The 19,486-nt window shown below is 36.8% G+C and overlaps 3 protein-coding genes across 4 annotated transcripts in view; 1 reads left to right on the forward strand and 2 right to left on the reverse strand.

The window, feature by feature from the left end:
• LOC125801387 (zinc finger protein 239-like) overlaps positions 1 to 10,879 on the forward strand; it is a 13,713-nt gene extending 2,834 nt beyond the window's left edge. The window contains exon 2 of the mRNA XM_049478022.1: positions 6,126 to 10,879. Coding sequence (XP_049333979.1) covers positions 6,243 to 7,181 — 939 coding nt within the window. The 5' untranslated portion in view covers positions 6,126 to 6,242 and the 3' untranslated portion in view covers positions 7,182 to 10,879. The remainder of the gene's footprint in view (positions 1 to 6,125) is intronic.
• LOC125801328 (zinc finger protein 239-like) overlaps positions 1 to 19,486 on the reverse strand; it is a 157,917-nt gene that overhangs the window by 34,852 nt on the left and 103,579 nt on the right. The window lies entirely within an intron of this gene.
• Positions 14,017 to 15,993, reverse strand: LOC125801737 (uncharacterized). Its single transcript, XM_049478983.1, has 5 exons — positions 15,716 to 15,993; positions 15,465 to 15,625; positions 15,223 to 15,302; positions 14,337 to 14,653; positions 14,017 to 14,055 (listed from the first exon to the last, which is right to left on the reverse strand). Exons 1-5 carry the CDS (start codon positions 15,740 to 15,742, stop codon positions 14,017 to 14,019), a joined length of 624 nt encoding a protein of 207 aa, XP_049334940.1. The 5' UTR covers positions 15,743 to 15,993.

The following is a 19,486-nucleotide window of genomic DNA, read 5'->3' on the forward strand; positions in this document are numbered from 1 at the left end:
TAGTAAAAGTTCTGACCCCCCTCTGATCTGACTCCATGTTTATACCCCAAATGACGTGAAACCTGCTGATGAGGCGTTGCTAAAATCATCTCATGTTAGCATGCATAATTTCATGTGTTAGTAATCCGTTTCACGTGTCTGACCGGACCACTAGTGCTTGGCCTTGACTGTGTCCAGCCAGAACTGAACATTGTGGCATTATCTGTGTGCGTGTGCGTCACTCCCCGCTTTGAAGAGCTGCAGGTTTAGGGAGGCACCCACACACAGAGAAGGCCGCTTTGATCTAAGAGCCTCCTCTGTATCAATTTAGTTCATACAGAGTGCACCAGCCGATGATTGATGGCCGTTAGTTAGGATCATGCAGTGACCAAAATGCCTTAAGCATGAGCTACACCAGTCACTCAATAGATTTCATATGTTATATGTTAATGTGTTAGTGGCGCGTGGTTAGTCCGCCATACAATAGATCCTATGTGTTAGTATATGCCTTATGTATCATGTGGGTTTGTCATATAATAGAGTCTGTGTTAGTTACATGCCTGATCAAGCAAAGTTTAACTATATGTGTAAAGAATATATATTGTGAGTATTGGTTAATCTTCTATATAAATGTGTATAAAATACACTGTGAGGATTGGATAATCTTCTATATAAATGCATATAAAATACAAGGTTTCACACAATGATTATGTAATTATAGATGCTAAAGTTAAGTAATCATTATTGAAGGATATTTGTCAACACACCCAAGGTATAATAAACGTTAACTCTTCAATATACACACACACACACACACACACTGTAAAGCTCCAGCTCATCCTAAATCAACATCTCAGTTGGGTTTAGGTCAGGGGATTGTAAAGGCCATGCACCTCTTTGTTAACTAGATAATTCCATATGCGTCAATTAATTGTTTTCATAGTTTTAACATTAATCGACAATGTAAAAAAAATAAATAAATAAAAAATGAGACGTGTCAACTTTTGACTGGTATTTATGTATTTGCGCGCTGACACACCCCAGAGTTTGCCCAGATGAACGGCCACAATGTTGGTTAGAAGCACCTAAATAAAGAATAATATTAAATATTACCTGCACATTCACCGATACCCTTTACAATACGTGTAGGTGTGAGTAAAGACACTGCAGGCGTCCCCTGCACCGGACCTACAGTACCAGGAATTTTCCCAATAGCATGGAAATATATTGTATTGTGCTGTAATTCCCGGGCTGGTGGGAAGTGTATATAAGTGTGTGTATGCCACATAACAGCCTGATTACAGAATCCACGGACTTGGTGACTTTGCAGCTTTGCTTAGACCGTGAGCATCATCTGCAGGAATCTGAATTTTAATAATTTATGGGTTTGATTGGTCAATTCCAGTATGCCCAGTTAGACTACACAGACAAAGTTGGCATTATAATATAATATAATATAATATATGATATAATATAATATATGATATAATTATATATATGAATATAATTGCTTCAACCAGGGAAATTATAATTTTTCACCCTCAAAATTGGCGGTCCCTGGTGTTTAAGGTGCTGAACTGCAAGTAGAGATCCCCTAAAGAAGCTCTTAAGAATAACGACTGGGTGAGGGCACTCGTTAATCTGCGAGCGAGTTTACGTAGTACTTTAGTTACGCACGGGTTTGGGAAACACTCTTTAATTAACGATCAATCTTAAGTACGAGTTAACGAAGTTCTTAGCGTAACGAAGCTTTCAGGAAACCCACCCCTGATCTCTATTATTAATTTTATTCCTCTTGCTTGTAGACTTGGAACCAAAATGTCATCCCAATCAAACCAGTAACAAAAAAATTCTAATTGAATATAACATTAGTTTTTGCATTAAGGTTTTTATCTCACAGCAATAATAATGAAGGAGAAAATAGATGTACTTTACATAAATAGAACAGATATAGTTAATCATAATATCAAAAATGAATATTGTTTATGCATTAATATAGCATAGATCATAAATTAACTATTTTTTTGAAGAGACTGCATGAGACGATGCTTCCGTCCACCTGAACGGTCCCGTGAATTCTAAAGCCAAACCTTTGCAACCTGCTCGATCTCTGCATCCTTTGGTGGTGGCATGATTGATCTTCTCACGGCCTCTTAAAATGATAATATAGAGATATGAGAATGCAGTCAGGTAAATACTACATCTGTTAGTGTCTTTTCATGTACAATGCTTAATTTTAGAGAAATTTGCAGACTGTATTTGATTACAGTGATTCTTATATAGTGATAGTTATTTGAATTTGAATTTCTTCAGGCTATTCATGGTGAAACATAAATAGCCTTTACAGTCACTGTGTGTGACTGGTAGTTACATTCTATAAACGTGAGGTGGCCGATATCAGGATATCAGGTTCACAAAAATACCAAAACTTTTTAAAATGATATCTTTCCCTTAGCTTAACTGGCTATCTTTGCATTAGCTTAACTGGCTATCTTTGCATTAGCTTAACTGGCTAGCTTTCCATTAGCTTAACTGGCTATCTTTCCCTTAGCTTAACTGGCTATCTTTCCCTTAGCTTAACTGGCTATCTTTCCCTTAGCTTACCTGGATATCTTTCCCTTAGCTTACCTGGATATCTTTCCCTTAGCTTAGCTGGCTATATTTCCGTTAGCTTAGCTGGCTAGCTTTCCGTTAGCTTAGCTGGCTAGCTTTCCCTTAGCTTAACTGGCTAGCTTTCCCTTAGCTTAACTGGCTAGCTTTCCCTTAGCTTAACTGGCTAGCTTTTCCTTAGCTTAACTGGCTATCTTTCCCTTAGCTTAACTGGCTAGCTTTCCCTTAGCTTAACTGGCTAGCTTTCCCTTAGCTTAACTGGCTAGCTTTCCCTTAGCTTAACTGGCTAGCTTTCCCTTAGCTTAACTGGCTATCTTTCCCTTAGCTTAACTGGCTATCTTTCCCTTAGCTTAAGTGGATATCTTTCCATTTTCCATTTCCCTTAATACTTCCCTTAGCAAGCCATTGTTCCCTTAGCTGGTTATTGTTGACATACTTGGATATAAAGTTAACTTACTTAACAGCAGTCTTTCTCCAAGAGCTGAGATAAGCTGCCAACTTGGGAGCCCCTCGTGTTATTTACATGTGAGGTAAATTCTCATTCTAACTTAGGACAATGCTAACTTTTTTTTAGCACAATGCTAACTTCAACATAGCTACCCTTATAATGCTACAATAACCTGAGAGTGGTAACTGCATTAGCACCACATTAGCATATCTTAGCAAAAAATAGAAAAGCGTATAGTAGAACAGAAATTATAACTTACCTTTCAGTCACTTTGATAGACCAAAGTCACTCACTGACTTTGCCTTTAAGCTTGATCGTTGCTCTGTGGTAAAGGCACGTGCAGGGAGGGGGGAGGGGGAGGGGGGAGGGGAGGGGGGGTGAATTCGTTGGTTACATGATCCTCACAATTAAATATCACATGCAAAAATAAAAAAATATGTAACTTTTATAACCTTGCTGGCTTACACAAAGTGTATAGTCAAGCATAAATACATTTATAATTTAATATTTTTATTTATTTATTATCAGCACTACCAATAATAAAGGTGAGATTATGAATCAGCACCATGGAGCAAATTCGTAGCTATCCAAAATATTAAATAAAAATATTTTTATAAATAAAAATGTATAGCTATACAGTATATGTCTTGAAAAATATGAGATGTTACTATGTGTGTGTGTGTGTGCCCCTCCAAAGGTCTCTGCACAACTCTGCTGTGGTACCTTGATTTTTCTCCACTTTTGGTTTAGAAAATCTTTCAGAGCTGATACTACATTTCACACAGTGTTGCTCCTATCCACTAAGCTAGCTAATCTACCTAGCTCTCACAGACAAAAACAATAAAAAATATTCAGATACCCTTCATATGAACTTGTTATGACACAAACTTTCAGATTGTAAAATATTGTATGGTAAATTTGGGCTGACCCAGAGTAACCTAGCATAGGATTTGTGTGGGCATGCTCACATATGTGTGCGTGCTGCCCACATATAACCCACAATGCCTACAGTGAGTAAATGGTGCAGGCTGAATTAGGGCTGACCCACAGTGGCCCTGCATGGGATTTGTGTGGGCATGCCAGAGTGTGGGTTGCCCACATATAACCCACACTGGCCCTTCAGGGTGTGAAATGGTGCAGGCTGAATGTGGGCTGACCTACAGTGGGTCTGTCTGGGATTTGTGTGGGCGCATCAAAGTGTTGGCTGTCCAAATAATTCCCACACTGGGCCTACAGGGGCATTAATGCACTGGACCAGTTTAGGCTAGCCCACAGCGGCCTTTTATAGGATTTGAGTGGGCCAGCCAATGAACAGGCTGCCCACAGAAAACCCATGTTGGGCCTGTTTGGAATTTTAATGGGCTAGCCCCTGCCCACAGTGCCCGCACTGATGTGTAGCTTTTTGCTGGGTAATAATGCACTCCATATATGCAGGATTAAAGTAAAATAAATTATACTGGACATATACATATATAAAATGTCTCTAGAAGATATATAATAGGAAATGAAAACAGTGTGAATTTTTCTTTTGCTTAAAACAGCAAGAAAGTACTACCCTGAATGTGATAATTAGGGGTGGGTGATATGGCTCCATATTTCAGGGTAATATAGTTCATGATATTCAAAAATAGTGGCAACATTATTTCTTACGATATTTTATGGCATACTGCCTTATTAAAACAGATTAATGTCATTTCTGGAGCTGTGATTGTATGCAGATAAATGATCCCATAAATGGTCCTACACCTGAATAAAAAAAGTAATATTATCTAATTTCTAGAACATAAAACAGGAAGGGGTAAGTCGAGACTCTTCGTCAAGCATATACATTTAATACAGGCTTTTTCTGCTTCCGGTCACTGAAATTATTGTATTGAAAAACTAAATATTTGATTATAAAAGGTGAGGGGTAGAGATATACTGCAAGTCAGAAAATTACAAAGATATTTATAAGATAAAATGAGATACACTTTGTTAGAGCAGTATGACATATTTACAGCTAGTGCTGGACGATATGGCCAAAATTTATATCACGATACATTCCTTAATTTCGGTCGATACAATATAATTTCGATATCGATATAAATATTTGGAAGGCCTCAGAAAAACTGTTAGGAATCCCTGCAATGGAAATCTGTACCTATTACTGTCTTTAAAGCCTCCTCTCATAAAAAACTGTATAATACTTTAGAAATTAAAAAATGGTCAGAATGAATTAATGCTCACCTTTATTTGCATGTAGCAATATAAAAACATGACATCTCTGTCAAACACAAACCAATAACCTATTTACATTTTACCAATATAAATAACTTTACATTACAACAGAGGCAGAGCTTCTTATCCTTTTGTAAACATATTTAACAGATCAAAACAAAAGTGCCTCATCCAGGATAAAGAATGCAGAAAGCCTTCATTTATATAAAAGGAACACGATATCACCGTCAAATAAACAAACCTATATCAACTATAAATAACTTAGATACAACATAAACTACATAAGTGCTTCAACTCCACTTTCCGGCACAATTGGGAGCAAGCTGAAGTTTATCAGACCTTTGAAAGCCGAACCACTGAATTAGACCTGCCTCGCTCAACTATCTCTCCTGTTTAATCACTTGTGGAAGCATCAGGTGTGCTCATTCTGCATCTAAAATCTAAAATTCTGCATCAGGGCCGAGCCTAATCGAGGAACTCGGTTCGGTCGCACTGCGCTCCGCTCGGCTTCATAGCGGGAGGTTCTAGGTGTGGACCGGAGCGCAGCCGAGCTTCAAGTTTTAGTAGTATGGATTATAGTGTAAAGTGTGATACTACTAAAGTAGTAGTATAACACTGTATTCAGTGCTGGACAGCAGCAGTGTTTCTGCTACATACATTTTGCAGCTGCAGCCTGCTGACAGTCAAGATACAACTACATATTAAAATGTCTGTGAATTTATAATGGGATAAAAGTACTGAAGCCTTTATTGTAGTATGAAGGTGTCCCAGTAGTTTTCTCTATATAGTGTAACTAATGTAGGTAGTTATTTTTGGTTAATTGACCTGCTTTTATTTTAATACACAATTTTTTTTTTCTTTGTTTTTCCAGAATAAACAACCAGGATATTTAATAAATAGCAGTGTTAAACTGCTGAAAGAGGTGAAGCACAAGCCATCCAGAAGAATCTCCTGAAAACGCAGAAATTGTTTGCTACATTTCAGACAGATGGAGCCAAGTCCCGACATGGAGAAACATCAGCACTCTGTCAAGAGTTTTACTAAACAGAGTGATATCAAAAAACACCAGCGCATTCACACAGGAGAGAAACCGTATTACTGCTCAGACTGTGGGAAGAGTTTTACTCAACAGAGGAATCTCAAAAAACACCAGCGCATTCACACAGGAGAGAAACCGTATTACTGCTCAGACTGTGGGAAGAGTTTTACTGCACAGAGTAGTCTCAAAAATCACCAGCGCATTCACACAGGAGAGAAACCGTATCACTGCTCAGACTGTGGGAAGAGTTTTACTGAACAGAGTACTCTCAAAATACACCAGCGCATTCACACAGGAGAGAAACCGCATCACTGCTCAGACTGTGGGAAGAGTTTTACTGCACAGAGTAGTCTCAAAAATCACCAGCGCATTCACACAGGAGAGAAACCGTATCACTGCTCAGACTGTGGGAAGAGTTTTACTGAACAGAGTACTCTCAAAATACACCAGCGCATTCACACAGGAGAGAAACCGTATCACTGCTCAGACTGTGGGAAGAGTTTTACTGAACAGAGTACTCTCAAAATACACCAGCGCATTCACACAGGAGAGAAACCGTATTACTGTTTCGACTGTGGGAAGAGTTTTACTAAACAGAGTAAACTCAAAAATCACCAGCGCATTCACACAGGAGAGAAACCGTATCACTGCTCAGACTGTGGGAAGAGTTTTACTGCACAGAGTAGTCTCAAAAATCACCAGCGCATTCACACAGGAGAGAAACCGTATCACTGCTCAGACTGTGGAAAGAGTTTTACTACACAGAGTCATCTCAAACTGCACCAGCGCATTCACACAGGAGAGAAACCATATCACTGTTCAGACTGTGGGAAGAGTTTTACTTTACAGAGTGAACTTATATTACATCAGTGCATTCACAAAAGATAGAAAAGTATCCCAAATCTGTTCCTCTGCCATAAAAAATGCAAACCTTAAATCTTTCAGACAGCCAAAAACACCTCATCATGCACAAAATCTTCACTCTGTTACAAGAACTTCATTTAAAAATGGCTTTTTACAGGTTCAGAAAAATGAATCTTATCCAGAGATGATGTTTACTGAATTTCATGCTGTGTTTTTATGTATGTTTGTATACCTACATTAGTTAATGCCTGCAGAGCTCTTCAACACTTAGTGTTGTGTTTTAAGAAGTTTTTACACACAGAATCATAAATGGTACCACTAACAGCATAAACTAGGAACATACATTTTTACAATTTTTTCAGTGATATGCTGAATAAATAGTAAAGCGATGATGCTAGCTCAGAGTAAAATCGTATATTAAATCTCAGCATTAGCTTTAGAACTAATAATAAACAAAAGTGAGGATTTTATCATTCTGGGACATTTTTAGGTTTAAAAATTGAATATGCTTTGCCATAAGTAGGAAATGATCATTTGGTCAACTTATGTCATTTACAGCCTTAACACATTCTCAATTGTTTACATATAAAAACTTTCTTTATTTTTTCCTCCACTCCACGTTTGTAGTTGGAGCGAGGGCACTGCCAGTGTTTGCTCCAGATGTTAGATTAGCATTACTTAGTCTTTTAAAATTTAGATGTCGTAGTTTAAAGGAGTAGAGTATTCTTAGGAGTAGAGAATATTCTTAGCTTGCAACAAAAGGCCAACAAAATCCTTTTCAGAGTTTAAAAAAAAAAAAAAAAACGGTCTAGCTGTAGTTTCCATACTGAAAGCAACACTCAGCAGGCTATGCAGCAGTAAGACTGCAGGATCCTTGATTCCCTCTACTGCACATGTGTCAAACACAAGGCCCGCGGGCCAAATGTGGCCACATCCAAGCGAGAGCTTGTAAGATCTTAGTGTCTATAATAAATAGGTCAGAAGCGTTCTTTGACCAAAAACTACATTTCCCACAATGCTTGATTGTATTACCCGCGAAGTTACGGCTTACTGCCACTACACGGCAGTGTAGTCATTGATGTGGAAACCCTGCCGGAGGGAAGGCGTAACTTCGCGGGTGGAATTGAGACATACAAACGTTTATCCCATAATGTCCAGAAAAAGAGAAGCTGATGCAGACGGACGGCTGTGCTTCAAGGCGAAAGACTGGTATGACTTTTGTGTTACGAAGAGTGTCACTGACCAAAATAAACGCTTGTTAGGAGAGATATAAGTTCTGTGTAAATATTTATAAGACAATAGCTGACAAAATCTGTTTTAATGACGTTAATAAACATCACTGTGACAGCGCTAGTCACAGTTTCACCTCAGCAAAGGAGGAGCACGTGAATCACTTATCTAACCAGCCTTTACTGATTTCTGCCCCCAATAACCCTTTCAATAACCTCCAATAGCCTTTAATAGTCTTCAGTATCCTTCAACAGTCTAACCTTGCAGCCGTGGTGTGTTCACTAAACTCCGTAGTTATAAACATCCTGAGGTTAGCAGCGCGCTAACTGACCTGTTTATAATGTAATCCGAGCAGTGACTCCGTGACGCTGCTCTAAACTGCTGCTGTTAGCTGCTTGGGCTGAAAGATGAACTGTAGAGAGCTGTATTATCCGGTTAGTGGGGTTAAAATCTTTATTTTCTACACAGAAGAATTTTAAAAACTGTAAAAACGCTCCAGACTGGCTGAGCTGAGCCCTGTAGCCCGTGGCTGGGCTGTAGCTCTGACTCAGTAAAGACTGCGGGCTTGTGCTGCTGCTGCAGCTCCGACTAGTGGTTGTATGAGGAACTGCTAAATCTATCACATGTTCTTAACAGCTCACAATTTTTAATTTTATATTTATTAAGCCTTATTTCAGTATCAAACGTTTTGATCAAAGTTAATGTATCTTGTATTTTATGTCATTTCTATTCACTTGACTAGTTTGGTTCTTGATTGATGGAGTTTTTGGATTTCATAACATGACAAATTAAAAGGATTTATGTTAATAGAGCAACAAGCAAACATTTTTTCCATGCAACTGTAATATTTGATTGAATAAATAGTATATTGAGAGTTATTTAACATTAAGGAGTAATTACATTCATTTTATATTACATTTGGTTACATTTTATTACATTTATAAGTTCCATCTGGTCCTCAGAGGACAGCCAATATGCCAATGTGGCCCTCGGCTAAAATGAGTTTGACACCCCTGCTCTACTGGTTTTCTCATTGGTCTATGGTTCAGTCAGTCTGATTAAAAATCTGCAAGTTAATCTACAGGGATATTTGGTTGTGTTGTGTTGCTAAAGTTATATACTCTGTTATCTTTTCCTTATTTGGTATCGTTTTGCTAAAGGTTTTTTTTTATATCTCTAAAGGTACTAAAAATATCTAATCCATTTACTTTATTGATTGTTTTATCCAGTACCAGCTATTATCGTTGTTTTACATCACCTTATGTATTTACTCATATTCATATCTATGTGATTCAATAAAAGGCTTTTATATTGCAAGATCTGCAATCTTATCTATTCTTTCAACTTAAGCATTTAGCCAAAAGCTTTTGTACACAGCCAAACATACATTCAAGCAACCACTATATACAGTGCCTTGCAAAAGTATTCGGCCCCCCCTTGAACTTTTCAAACTTTTGCCACATTTTAGGCTTCAAACATAAATATATGATTTTTTTGTTTGTTTTTTTTGTGAAGAATTAACAAGTGTGTAAGAATACGGAGGAGTTTTGCCTTACTATGTTCATTGTTCATTGATTAAAGGGTTAATCTGTGTGTAACTAAATCAGCATTTCACTTAATCAGTATGTTATTCAAGCATTTAGCACGATTCATGATGATTCACATTGTGACTTAGAATGTATGTATATTGTGTCCTTGTGCTCAAAGCAAGGCCGTTTTTCTTGCAACTTAGCATGATTGATTTTTTCCAGCAGAACCATGAGTTTCTGTACATGTAATCTATAGTCTGATAAGGTTGGGGTGACCGAGTTCTCGGCTGACGTATAGGATGAATAACTGCTTATCAGCATCAGGATCCGGGGGGTGTGAGGAGCCTCCTCACACACTATTAGACTGAGGCCAGGCGAATGCCTGTTTTTATTAGACTCTGTCTAGGAAGAAGAGTAGAGTTGGGCGGGAGAGCTTCTCCCGAGAGGGACTACAGAGCCACAGGTCCTGTTCACACAGCCGAGAACTCTGGAAACCCCAACTTTTCTCACCTTTGGGGTTTTCCTCTTATTTTCACCTTTTTATTTCAATTCAATTTTCAATAATCTTTTTACTCAATTTTTGATGTATCCAAAAAAACTGTTTTGCTCAGAAGATTCTTTGAATAAAATCTGATGGAACTACAATTTTGGACTGGATCTCCTTTTCTTCTTTATGACGTATCATGCCAGATACATCATAATTCGAACAGTAGATCAATAATCTTTCAATCGTGAAGTGGAACGAAATTTATTGGATACACATTATGTTGAGATACTCAGTATTTTGAGAACATTGGTATTTAACTTGTGTGAAACTGACACCAATAAATCCATAACTCCTGCTATTTACTTACATAGAAGTGTTTTTTTTCTCAGTAGCTCAGTCGCTGTGAAGTGTGGAGAATAGTTTTGCAATATATTGATTATCGCTGAATCACAGTTTTGAGATATCACCGTTATCATTAATTTTCCACTTTACTGAAATATGCTGAAAAAAACTTGAAAGTGGGCCTTGAAAGTGCTTGAATTTTACCTTGTAAAAGGTGTTTGAACCCTGTGTTTAAAAACCCCAGCAGCACTGCTGCACCTGATCTACATGTACGAACACAACACCACATTAGTGTCAATGCAGTTTTAAGAAATATTTATCATGAAAATAAAGCTCTCTGGCGCTGGGAATTAAATATACAGGGTAAAATTTAGGCTAATCGGATATGCAGGTGAAAAAAATAAACTACAGTTTGTGGAACTACAAAAATGGACACATCAAAAACAGGTAAGCAGGCTGTGTGTGTATGTGTGAATATGTGTATGTTTATACCTACAAATCTCAAATGTAAATTGACATAATATGGACCATTAAATGACGGTAACAACCTGACCGTTTGACACTTAGCTAATCTGCATACCAGTAGGAGAGAGCAGAGATAGACTGGCTGTGTATGAAACGGTAGGCAGCTACCACAATCCCTCATGCCTGAGCTGTTCATATGTTAACACCCACTAAATGATTAACCCTTTACAAGTATTAATATGAACTTTAGGAAAAAGAATATAAACAGAATTGCCCTTTTTTCTATTGTGAGTTAAATGAAGTCACTGCTGCCTATTCTAATAAGCTAACCGTATGACTAGCTTGACGAGCTCTGGGGACATTTTTACATGGGATGTGTCTGAAAGATCTGTGGACAAAAAGACATTACTTAAATTAATGAAAAGTATTATTACAAATGTAACAAAATGACTTTCTGAGCTGAAAACAAAAAAAAACAAACAAAAAGAAAATATGTTTTATAAAATTTATTGAGATATCATATATATCCTATACCCAGTTTATAGACACATTTAAGACATACCGGGGTTGGACAATGAAACTGAAACACCTGTCTACAGTCACTCAGTGTTGGATCTTAGTTTGCATAAAAATAAATGTATGCCAGCTTTTACCCTGAGCTCTGGCTCGCTTCTTTTTTTCCTCCTTTTTTCCTCTCTGTATCACAAACTCTTCTAGTTCCTCCCTTTACCCAAGTTTGATTTTAGGAAGTCTTTTACGTACACTCTAAAAAGAAATGTGTCAAAAATGACTCAGACTGTGTCGAATTTTAACACATTGTGGGAGTGTGCTCAGAGACGACACATGTTGTGTTGATTCTGACACATCCAGTGTGTAATCCAATTTTACACACTAAATGTGTCAGGCTAATGAACTCACAAATGTGTAATTTTTTACACAACTTGTGTTGATTATGCATAATCAAGATAATGTATCAAATATGTTAAAAAAAGCATGAAACAAATTAATTCAATTCCATTTTTATTATCATGCCTATATATGGTTCAATTTTCTTTTGGAATTAGCAATGAATTAACATTCACGTGTTTGATTTTTAACTGTAACAAACATGACTGTTTTTACATTTAAAATGTTACAGTTTCGTTTGGTATAAGTAATAAATTAACTCGATGTTTTTTAGATATTTTAAATGTAAAAACATGCATGCTTGTAACTAATTCATTGTCTTTTGTGATAATGAACACCTAAAAACAAAAGTCCAAACAGTAAACGGGTGTATAAAACATAGCTCATATAAAATTTGTCACAATTGTTCACTGTTCTCACGTATTTTTAGAAAACCTGATGAATTTAACATTGAACATCAGTACAGAAATAAAATTCCCTTTTTATAAAAACAGAACTACAAAACGTGAGGCTAAACAATTTGGATCTTGGATTCAAGTACAGCTTGTCTGTGTTGTAAATGGCTAGTACATCAAGAGGCCTAACATCTGAAGCATCATCTAAGCTGATCATTTCATAGTCATTAGTTCGCTTGACATATGCATAAAAATGCTCATCAAAGTACTCAATTTAAAGAATCCAGATAAACATCAAAAAGGACTCAGCATCAGCCCGTGGTATGATGTGAATTATCTCACCAAACAAACATTCTCCACAGTGTTTGGTTTTAAGTGGCAGCACACTACCTGTTCTATATGTTAGGCCAAGTACAGTATGTGAAGTAACAAATAGTGCACGGTGGTACATGTTAACTGGTGATCTCTGTAAAGATGCTTAGTAAATGATTTGATGTTGTGGTAAGTCCTTGGACAACCATCCTGGCTGCAAATAAGAATGAAGTTCAGTCCCTTTGACAATGCATGTATTTCACGAAGATGCCAAATTAGCTTCTTTACTTCTGTGAATTGTGACTGTCGACATTCTGGACAAGTGTACATTATGCTGTGAATTGTGATGCTTTAAGCTTCGAAATGAGCTTCAGTACCTTAGCTTTCCGGCTAGTTGAGAGAGGCATGTCATAGATGTGTTCAAAGAAGCAGAACATGGAGCTTAGCTGACATGGATAGGCCAGGTTACACACCCAGTAGAGCTTAAATAGCTTGTCCACAGCAGATGTCAGTCCTTCTTCAAGGGGAACAGTGATTCGGTCACTCTTTCCAATGATGACATGTTGCTTTGCGGCAGCCCTCAGATTTCCAACACAGATTAGCTGGGGCTGGTGGGTCTGTGAAGGACAGACATCACAAAGAGAAGCAATGCTGCTTCCAGCCTAAAATGTAACCAAACAAAAGAAACCAAAATTTGAGTTTAATCAGTTGTTACTGCAGTTAATAAGCATGTACACAATTACATACTTTCACAATTGATTAAACTAAATCAGCCACCTTCAATGTCCTTTATGATTTATTTGTTTACTAAAAAAGGCAAAATGTATCTTATAATAAAATTATTCTAGATAGACAGACAAATCGATAGATGGACTTACTGGAACAAAATCAACAAGGAATGTTAATGCAAACTTCACTCAACAGCGACTCATTGCAACTGGTGGCAGAAGATGTGTAAGGACTACAAGCATAGTGTAACACTTCTCATCTGAAAATGAGACACAGACACAAATAAAATAAGATTACACAGAGGCTGTAGCATTATATGTGAAATCTAATGAGAGTTATATTTGAAAATATATACCTTCATTCTGGTTTTCCATGTCCTTAAGAGATGCAAGATCACCTGTCTCCATGATGGCAATTGCCTTCAACTTGGGAATGATGGTAGCCTCCCTTCTTAAGAACAAATCTCATTTTCCCTCAAACATTTTACCAAACTCTGTATCAAGCTTTTAAGAAACAAAAAAATGAGACATTTTAATTTAGGTACATAATACCAGCTATAACACACAAATTGCCAAACTGAGTTCCAAACAGGCCACAGACCTTTTTTCACTTTTATCATAAATTAACTGACTGAGAAATTCATATCACCTCCATGAGTGCACATGTTTTTCAGCTAAAAGGTGTTATATAATAACCCTTAACAATATTATCAAGTTGTTTACATTACACATGGCATAAAACTGACAGTGAGCCCTAATGAAAAAGCAAAATGTAATTTACCTACCAGAGTTGGCATATCCAAGAAGCGTAGGTATTCCTCAAAGATTTCAGACAGGGAGGGGGAATGTTTGGCTATCCATGATCTGCGCCAGGTGAAGGTTTTCTGCATTGCTGCTTTGATCGATGAAATGTTGTCTGTAGAAGGCCTGAGCCTTTTCATCAAGTTGATCCACTCACTTGTCCCACTACCATCTTCCTCCTCCATCTCCGGATTAGGACCATCTTCACAGCGTCGTTTGTGTGACCTATAACGCCGCTGACCATCTTCTAGCTTTCGACGAATGTTGCGCAGTCTCATTTCCAAAAATCCAGAATGAGAATCTGGATCGTAAAAGTGCTCCTGGCATAAAAAAAAAAAGTCAAAAGCATAACAGAAAAAACAGTAAGAGCAGCTACTGGTAAGATAATGTTGTTAATAAATAAGAATAACATACATCTCTGGAAAAAAAACTATATATTTTCAAATGTTGTACTAAAGCTAAGAGAAATGTACCAAACAAATCACATAAAAAATACAAATAATTAGATGCCACTTCACTTTTTACTTTTGGCATTTAACTGCAGTACAAAATTAAGAAAAAAAAATGGCATTTACAAAAGATGCTAGGGACACTGTTGCGTTTGTTAGTCTTAAGGATTTAAATTTTTTTTTGTTTCAATCTCTAGTTTTCAGATTTAATTTATGTACACAAATACACTAATTGACATGAAAAAAAAAATATCTGAAGAGCAGTTTTATTATTATTTAAATTTGAGCAGATGCTTATCCTTACATAAGCTAACCACAACATAAATAACATAACATGCATGAGCAAGAATCATGCCCAATTTTAAAAACAATCAATATGTTTTTGTACAATCTACAACTGAGAACCAAAGCATGTACTTACAAATCCTTCCCCGTTTCCATCCACCTGGACTCTCAGGGAAGACAGCGATGATGTTCTTTGCTAGAGCCACTTTTTCAGTACTTGTTGGATAAGTAATTAATAGAAGAACAACAAAACCAACTCAAAACTTAAATATAAAGCTGTAGTTTAGCAGTGTTATACAAGCCACTATAATTTGCTGTATTGTTTTTTTTTTTTTTACTTTTCTTGAATATGTTAAAAAGGTGGTTTGTTTTACTCACAATCCATGCTTTTCCACCAGGTCAGATACACATAATTTAACAAGCTTTATTCTTGCTTTTTCTGTCACAGTGCCTTTGGTTTTGAGTTCATCAAGTGTCTCTGGTGCTTTCTTTTCCAAAATGGACCTCAGTTTTTCATGCTCTTGTGAAACTTGAGTATGCTGCACAAAGAAAATCAGCATCTACTAAATGTACTTTCTAAAAAAAAACAAAAAAAAACAAATGCAGTAATACAATATAAATGTAAATACCTGAGCTTGGGACACTGAAGTGGCCATAGGTTGAGATGATTCAGTCTCTTTGCATGATAAGAACAGCTGGAATCTATCTAAGTTCCTGATGTCTACATTCCTATCTACGTCAATAAATTCCTGAAATTGTGGGTTGAATTTTAGAATTCTCACAACAGCATATCCAAGTTGTTCTGCCGATGCTGTTTCAATAAGATGCTCAGTGTTGCCAACATCATAGATCTTCCTTGAATATTCTCTCTCATCCCTGTAGATGGTGGCAAGAACTTGAAAAAAAAAAACTTGTTGCAGTTTCTTGGTTCTGAAAACAAATTTGAGAAGAAATTAAACATGAGAAATCTTAAAAATATATTGCCTTAACTCTCTATCTCCAGCACGCCACTCTACTCTCACAGATAGCTAACTAACTGGGTTATCTATGCATTTTTTTTATTTTATTAAACTATTGAGTAAACTATGGAAGCATGTTCCCGCCGCCTAAAAAAGTAAAAATAATCCAGCACATTTTTTTAATTATTATTAAGTAAACTGCTCTCATTATTTTGACATACTAAGTCATTATTTTGACATACTAAGTCATTATTTTGAGATAGTAAGTCATTATTTTGAGATACTACGTCGTCATTTTGTGAACTGTTTTCTGCTGTAACAGTAAGGAGTTGACTAATTGAGTTCCACATCGCTGTTCTGCTCAATTATACACATACATACCATACAGAATAGTCGGAGCCACAGCCACTCTCTTTAACACACTAAAATAGAAGTCCAGTGTGTTATTAAATTAATCTAATCTCTCCGGAGGCTTATTTTGATATTGTATGATTCTTCTAAAAGCACCAATATTTCTCAATATCTCAGAATATTGAAATAGTATCTAAAAATAATGACATACTATCTCAAAATAATGAGATAATATCTCGAAATATTGAGATAGTATAACAAAATAATGACTTAGTATCTCAAAATATTGAGATAGCAGTTAACTTAATAGTAAAATTATTATTATTTTTTTTTTTTTTAGGTGGCAGGAATGGGCTTCCATAGTTTACCCAGGCAGTTAGCTAAGCTAGTTAGTTAACCTAGGTTAGCTAGTCATGCACCAAATTTAGCCAGCTAGTTAATGCATCCATCCTCTTTTTCAGAGTTTCTTCAATCATGGCCACTCTTTCTCAAGAGATTCATCTGTCTGGCCTACTGGGTGATCAGGTAAAAAGTTGACCTCTGCTCTTTTAGACTTCTTCATGCAGGCCTTGAGCCCTTCCGCCTCACCACTTTCTCTTTTGCGGTTGACATTTACTTCTGAGCATCCGGCATCCCGCAATTTCGCTCGGTAGTTGCCAAGTTTGAATTTAATGCTCATCACCCAGCCATCCCAACCAGAACCTGTGCCAGGTTCAGTAAGGCATGGATGTTTATGTACAAGAGCCGATGCAACTGACGCAATCTCCCCTGCATCAGGATATGCTTTGATGTCAAAAATGGCCTGCGCAAGCTTGTCTAATATCTCGGACTTCATGTCCCTGCGCATAGGCGTAGGAACCGGGGGGGATGGGTGGGACATGTCCCACCCAATATTAGAAACAGGTGGATTTGTCCCCCCCAAAAATGATATCAGTTCGCTCAGGTCAGCTGTACTATTAATGAGGAGACAGACCGGACCAATCACGGAGCCGGTTCAGGAATTAAGTCACGCCTCTCAGTAGAAACAGCCAATCAGCTTGCTGGTTTTGCGGCACGCGGAGCAGAGGCAGTTTGCTGTTGGGGAAGCCCCGCCCCCTCGCTGTGAGATTTAGCAGCGGGATCGGGACGCAGCAGCTTCAGCTGATTTTAAAACAGATATGAATATACGGAGATTTTTCTAACAGAAAGGTAACGATAGGCTAACCACTTCAACTGTGATGATATGTTTCTGATAGCTGGTTAAAAATACACGTCTCTGAATCAGCACACAGTTTAACCCCACTGTGATTAATAAACTGCAGCTGTGTTAGTGTGTAAGCTTATCTTTGGAATTAGCTAGATTGGGAGTCAGGGTTAAAGGAAAAAAATAAAATATATATGTAATGTTTCCCTGTACCTGATCAGCTAATCACTTTAATTTTCAAACTGTTTATTCATTTAGGATTACAGGACTTACTGTGAGCTATAATGAACGAAAATTGATTTAACTAACTAGTTATCTAGAAGCTGGATGTAGATGATCGCCAGAATTTCGTACAGTACTTTAAATTGGTAGTTTAAAGCAGTTACTTAACCCCGATCACTGCCCTAAACTAGTGTTTTCCACCTGATCAGCTAATAAACAGTCATTTACTGAGTTTACCTGTTAAAATCCTTTAGTCCCCTATGGAGCCTAAATTAATCATGTATATCCACCAGAGGAAGCTCTAGAATATGCAGAACAGTTTTAATATGCAGTAGAATATATAAGAACTGGGTTGAGAAACACTGCTGTAACGTGACTTCTGTTCATTTGTAGTTCACAGTAAGACCACATGTCCTGACGTTTATAAAAGTCCCTATGAAACGTAAAGTTACATTCTTTTACATAAAAGGACACCATCTTAAGAAGAGCTCTCAGTAGAAAAAAATAAAAGTGCAGGAGAAAATGTAAATATACAACAGAATTGACATGCCAATACATAATAATAATAACAATAATAATAATCTGTTATTTTAAATATTAGGTGATAACTCAGACATTGCTTGCATAATTTTTCTAACAACAGTAGCTGTAATGTGGAGTAACATGTTTAGGTTGTAAAATCACCTTATAATAATATTTTACTTTTAATTAAAAGTAATTTCCACAAATGTTGTTCTAGGAAACTATTGAGTGGGCTTGGGTTCATATTGGCAAATGTGTCCCCCCCAATATCAAGCCCGCTCCTACGCCCTTGAGTCTTATACATGTTTTGCTCAAACTTCTGTCTGTATTGTACAGCACTTTGGTTAGCTCTTGTGGTTTTTAAATGTGCTTTAGAAATAAATTTGACTTGACTTGACTTGACAATACTTATTCCCTTGTTTAGACATTCAAAATTAATTAGCAGTAACAGATTCTTAAAAACTGCTTTTCAAATACTCTATAATACTCTATACTGTACATTAGTGTTTGTTCTGCAAATCATCCAACTAAACATTTATTTATGAATGATTCTTATACCCTGTAATTAAATGTACAGTTGGATCAGTGTTATGTAAGCACTGGTGATATCCTCGATATTGCCCACCTTTGATTTTCACTGTCCACTATCCAAACCATGTATTTCTGTGTGCTTCTTTAAACCACTTTTATTGATGAGCATTAAATTGTTTTTTAGAGCGTTTAAAATGAACAATGCACATAAAGAAATGTATTCTAGTAAAAATAAATATAGGTAGCAAGAGATACATACATGTGATAATATGTACAATCGTTGCCCACAATAATAATAATAATAATAATAATAATAATAATAATAATAATAATAATAATAATACATTTTATTTAAGGCGCCTTTCTGTCACTCAAGGACACCTTACAAGTGCAAAATAAGCATTAAATAAAACATACAAAATACACAACATTTAAAAAACAGGTTAAAAAAGAGAAAACAATCAGATGGAATAGGCAAGTTTAAACAGGTGAGTTTTGAGTGTGGATTTGAATTGTGAGAGTGAGTTAATTTGTCTGATATGAGGTGGTAAAGAGTTCCAGAGTTGGGGAACAGAGCGGCTGAAGGCTCTGCTCCCCATGGTGGTGAGGCGAGCAGTGGGGATGGTAAGGTG

The sequence above is a fragment of the Astyanax mexicanus genome, chromosome 4, assembly GCF_023375975.1.
Source record: "Astyanax mexicanus isolate ESR-SI-001 chromosome 4, AstMex3_surface, whole genome shotgun sequence".
NCBI classification, from domain to species: Eukaryota; Metazoa; Chordata; class Actinopteri; order Characiformes; family Acestrorhamphidae; genus Astyanax; species Astyanax mexicanus.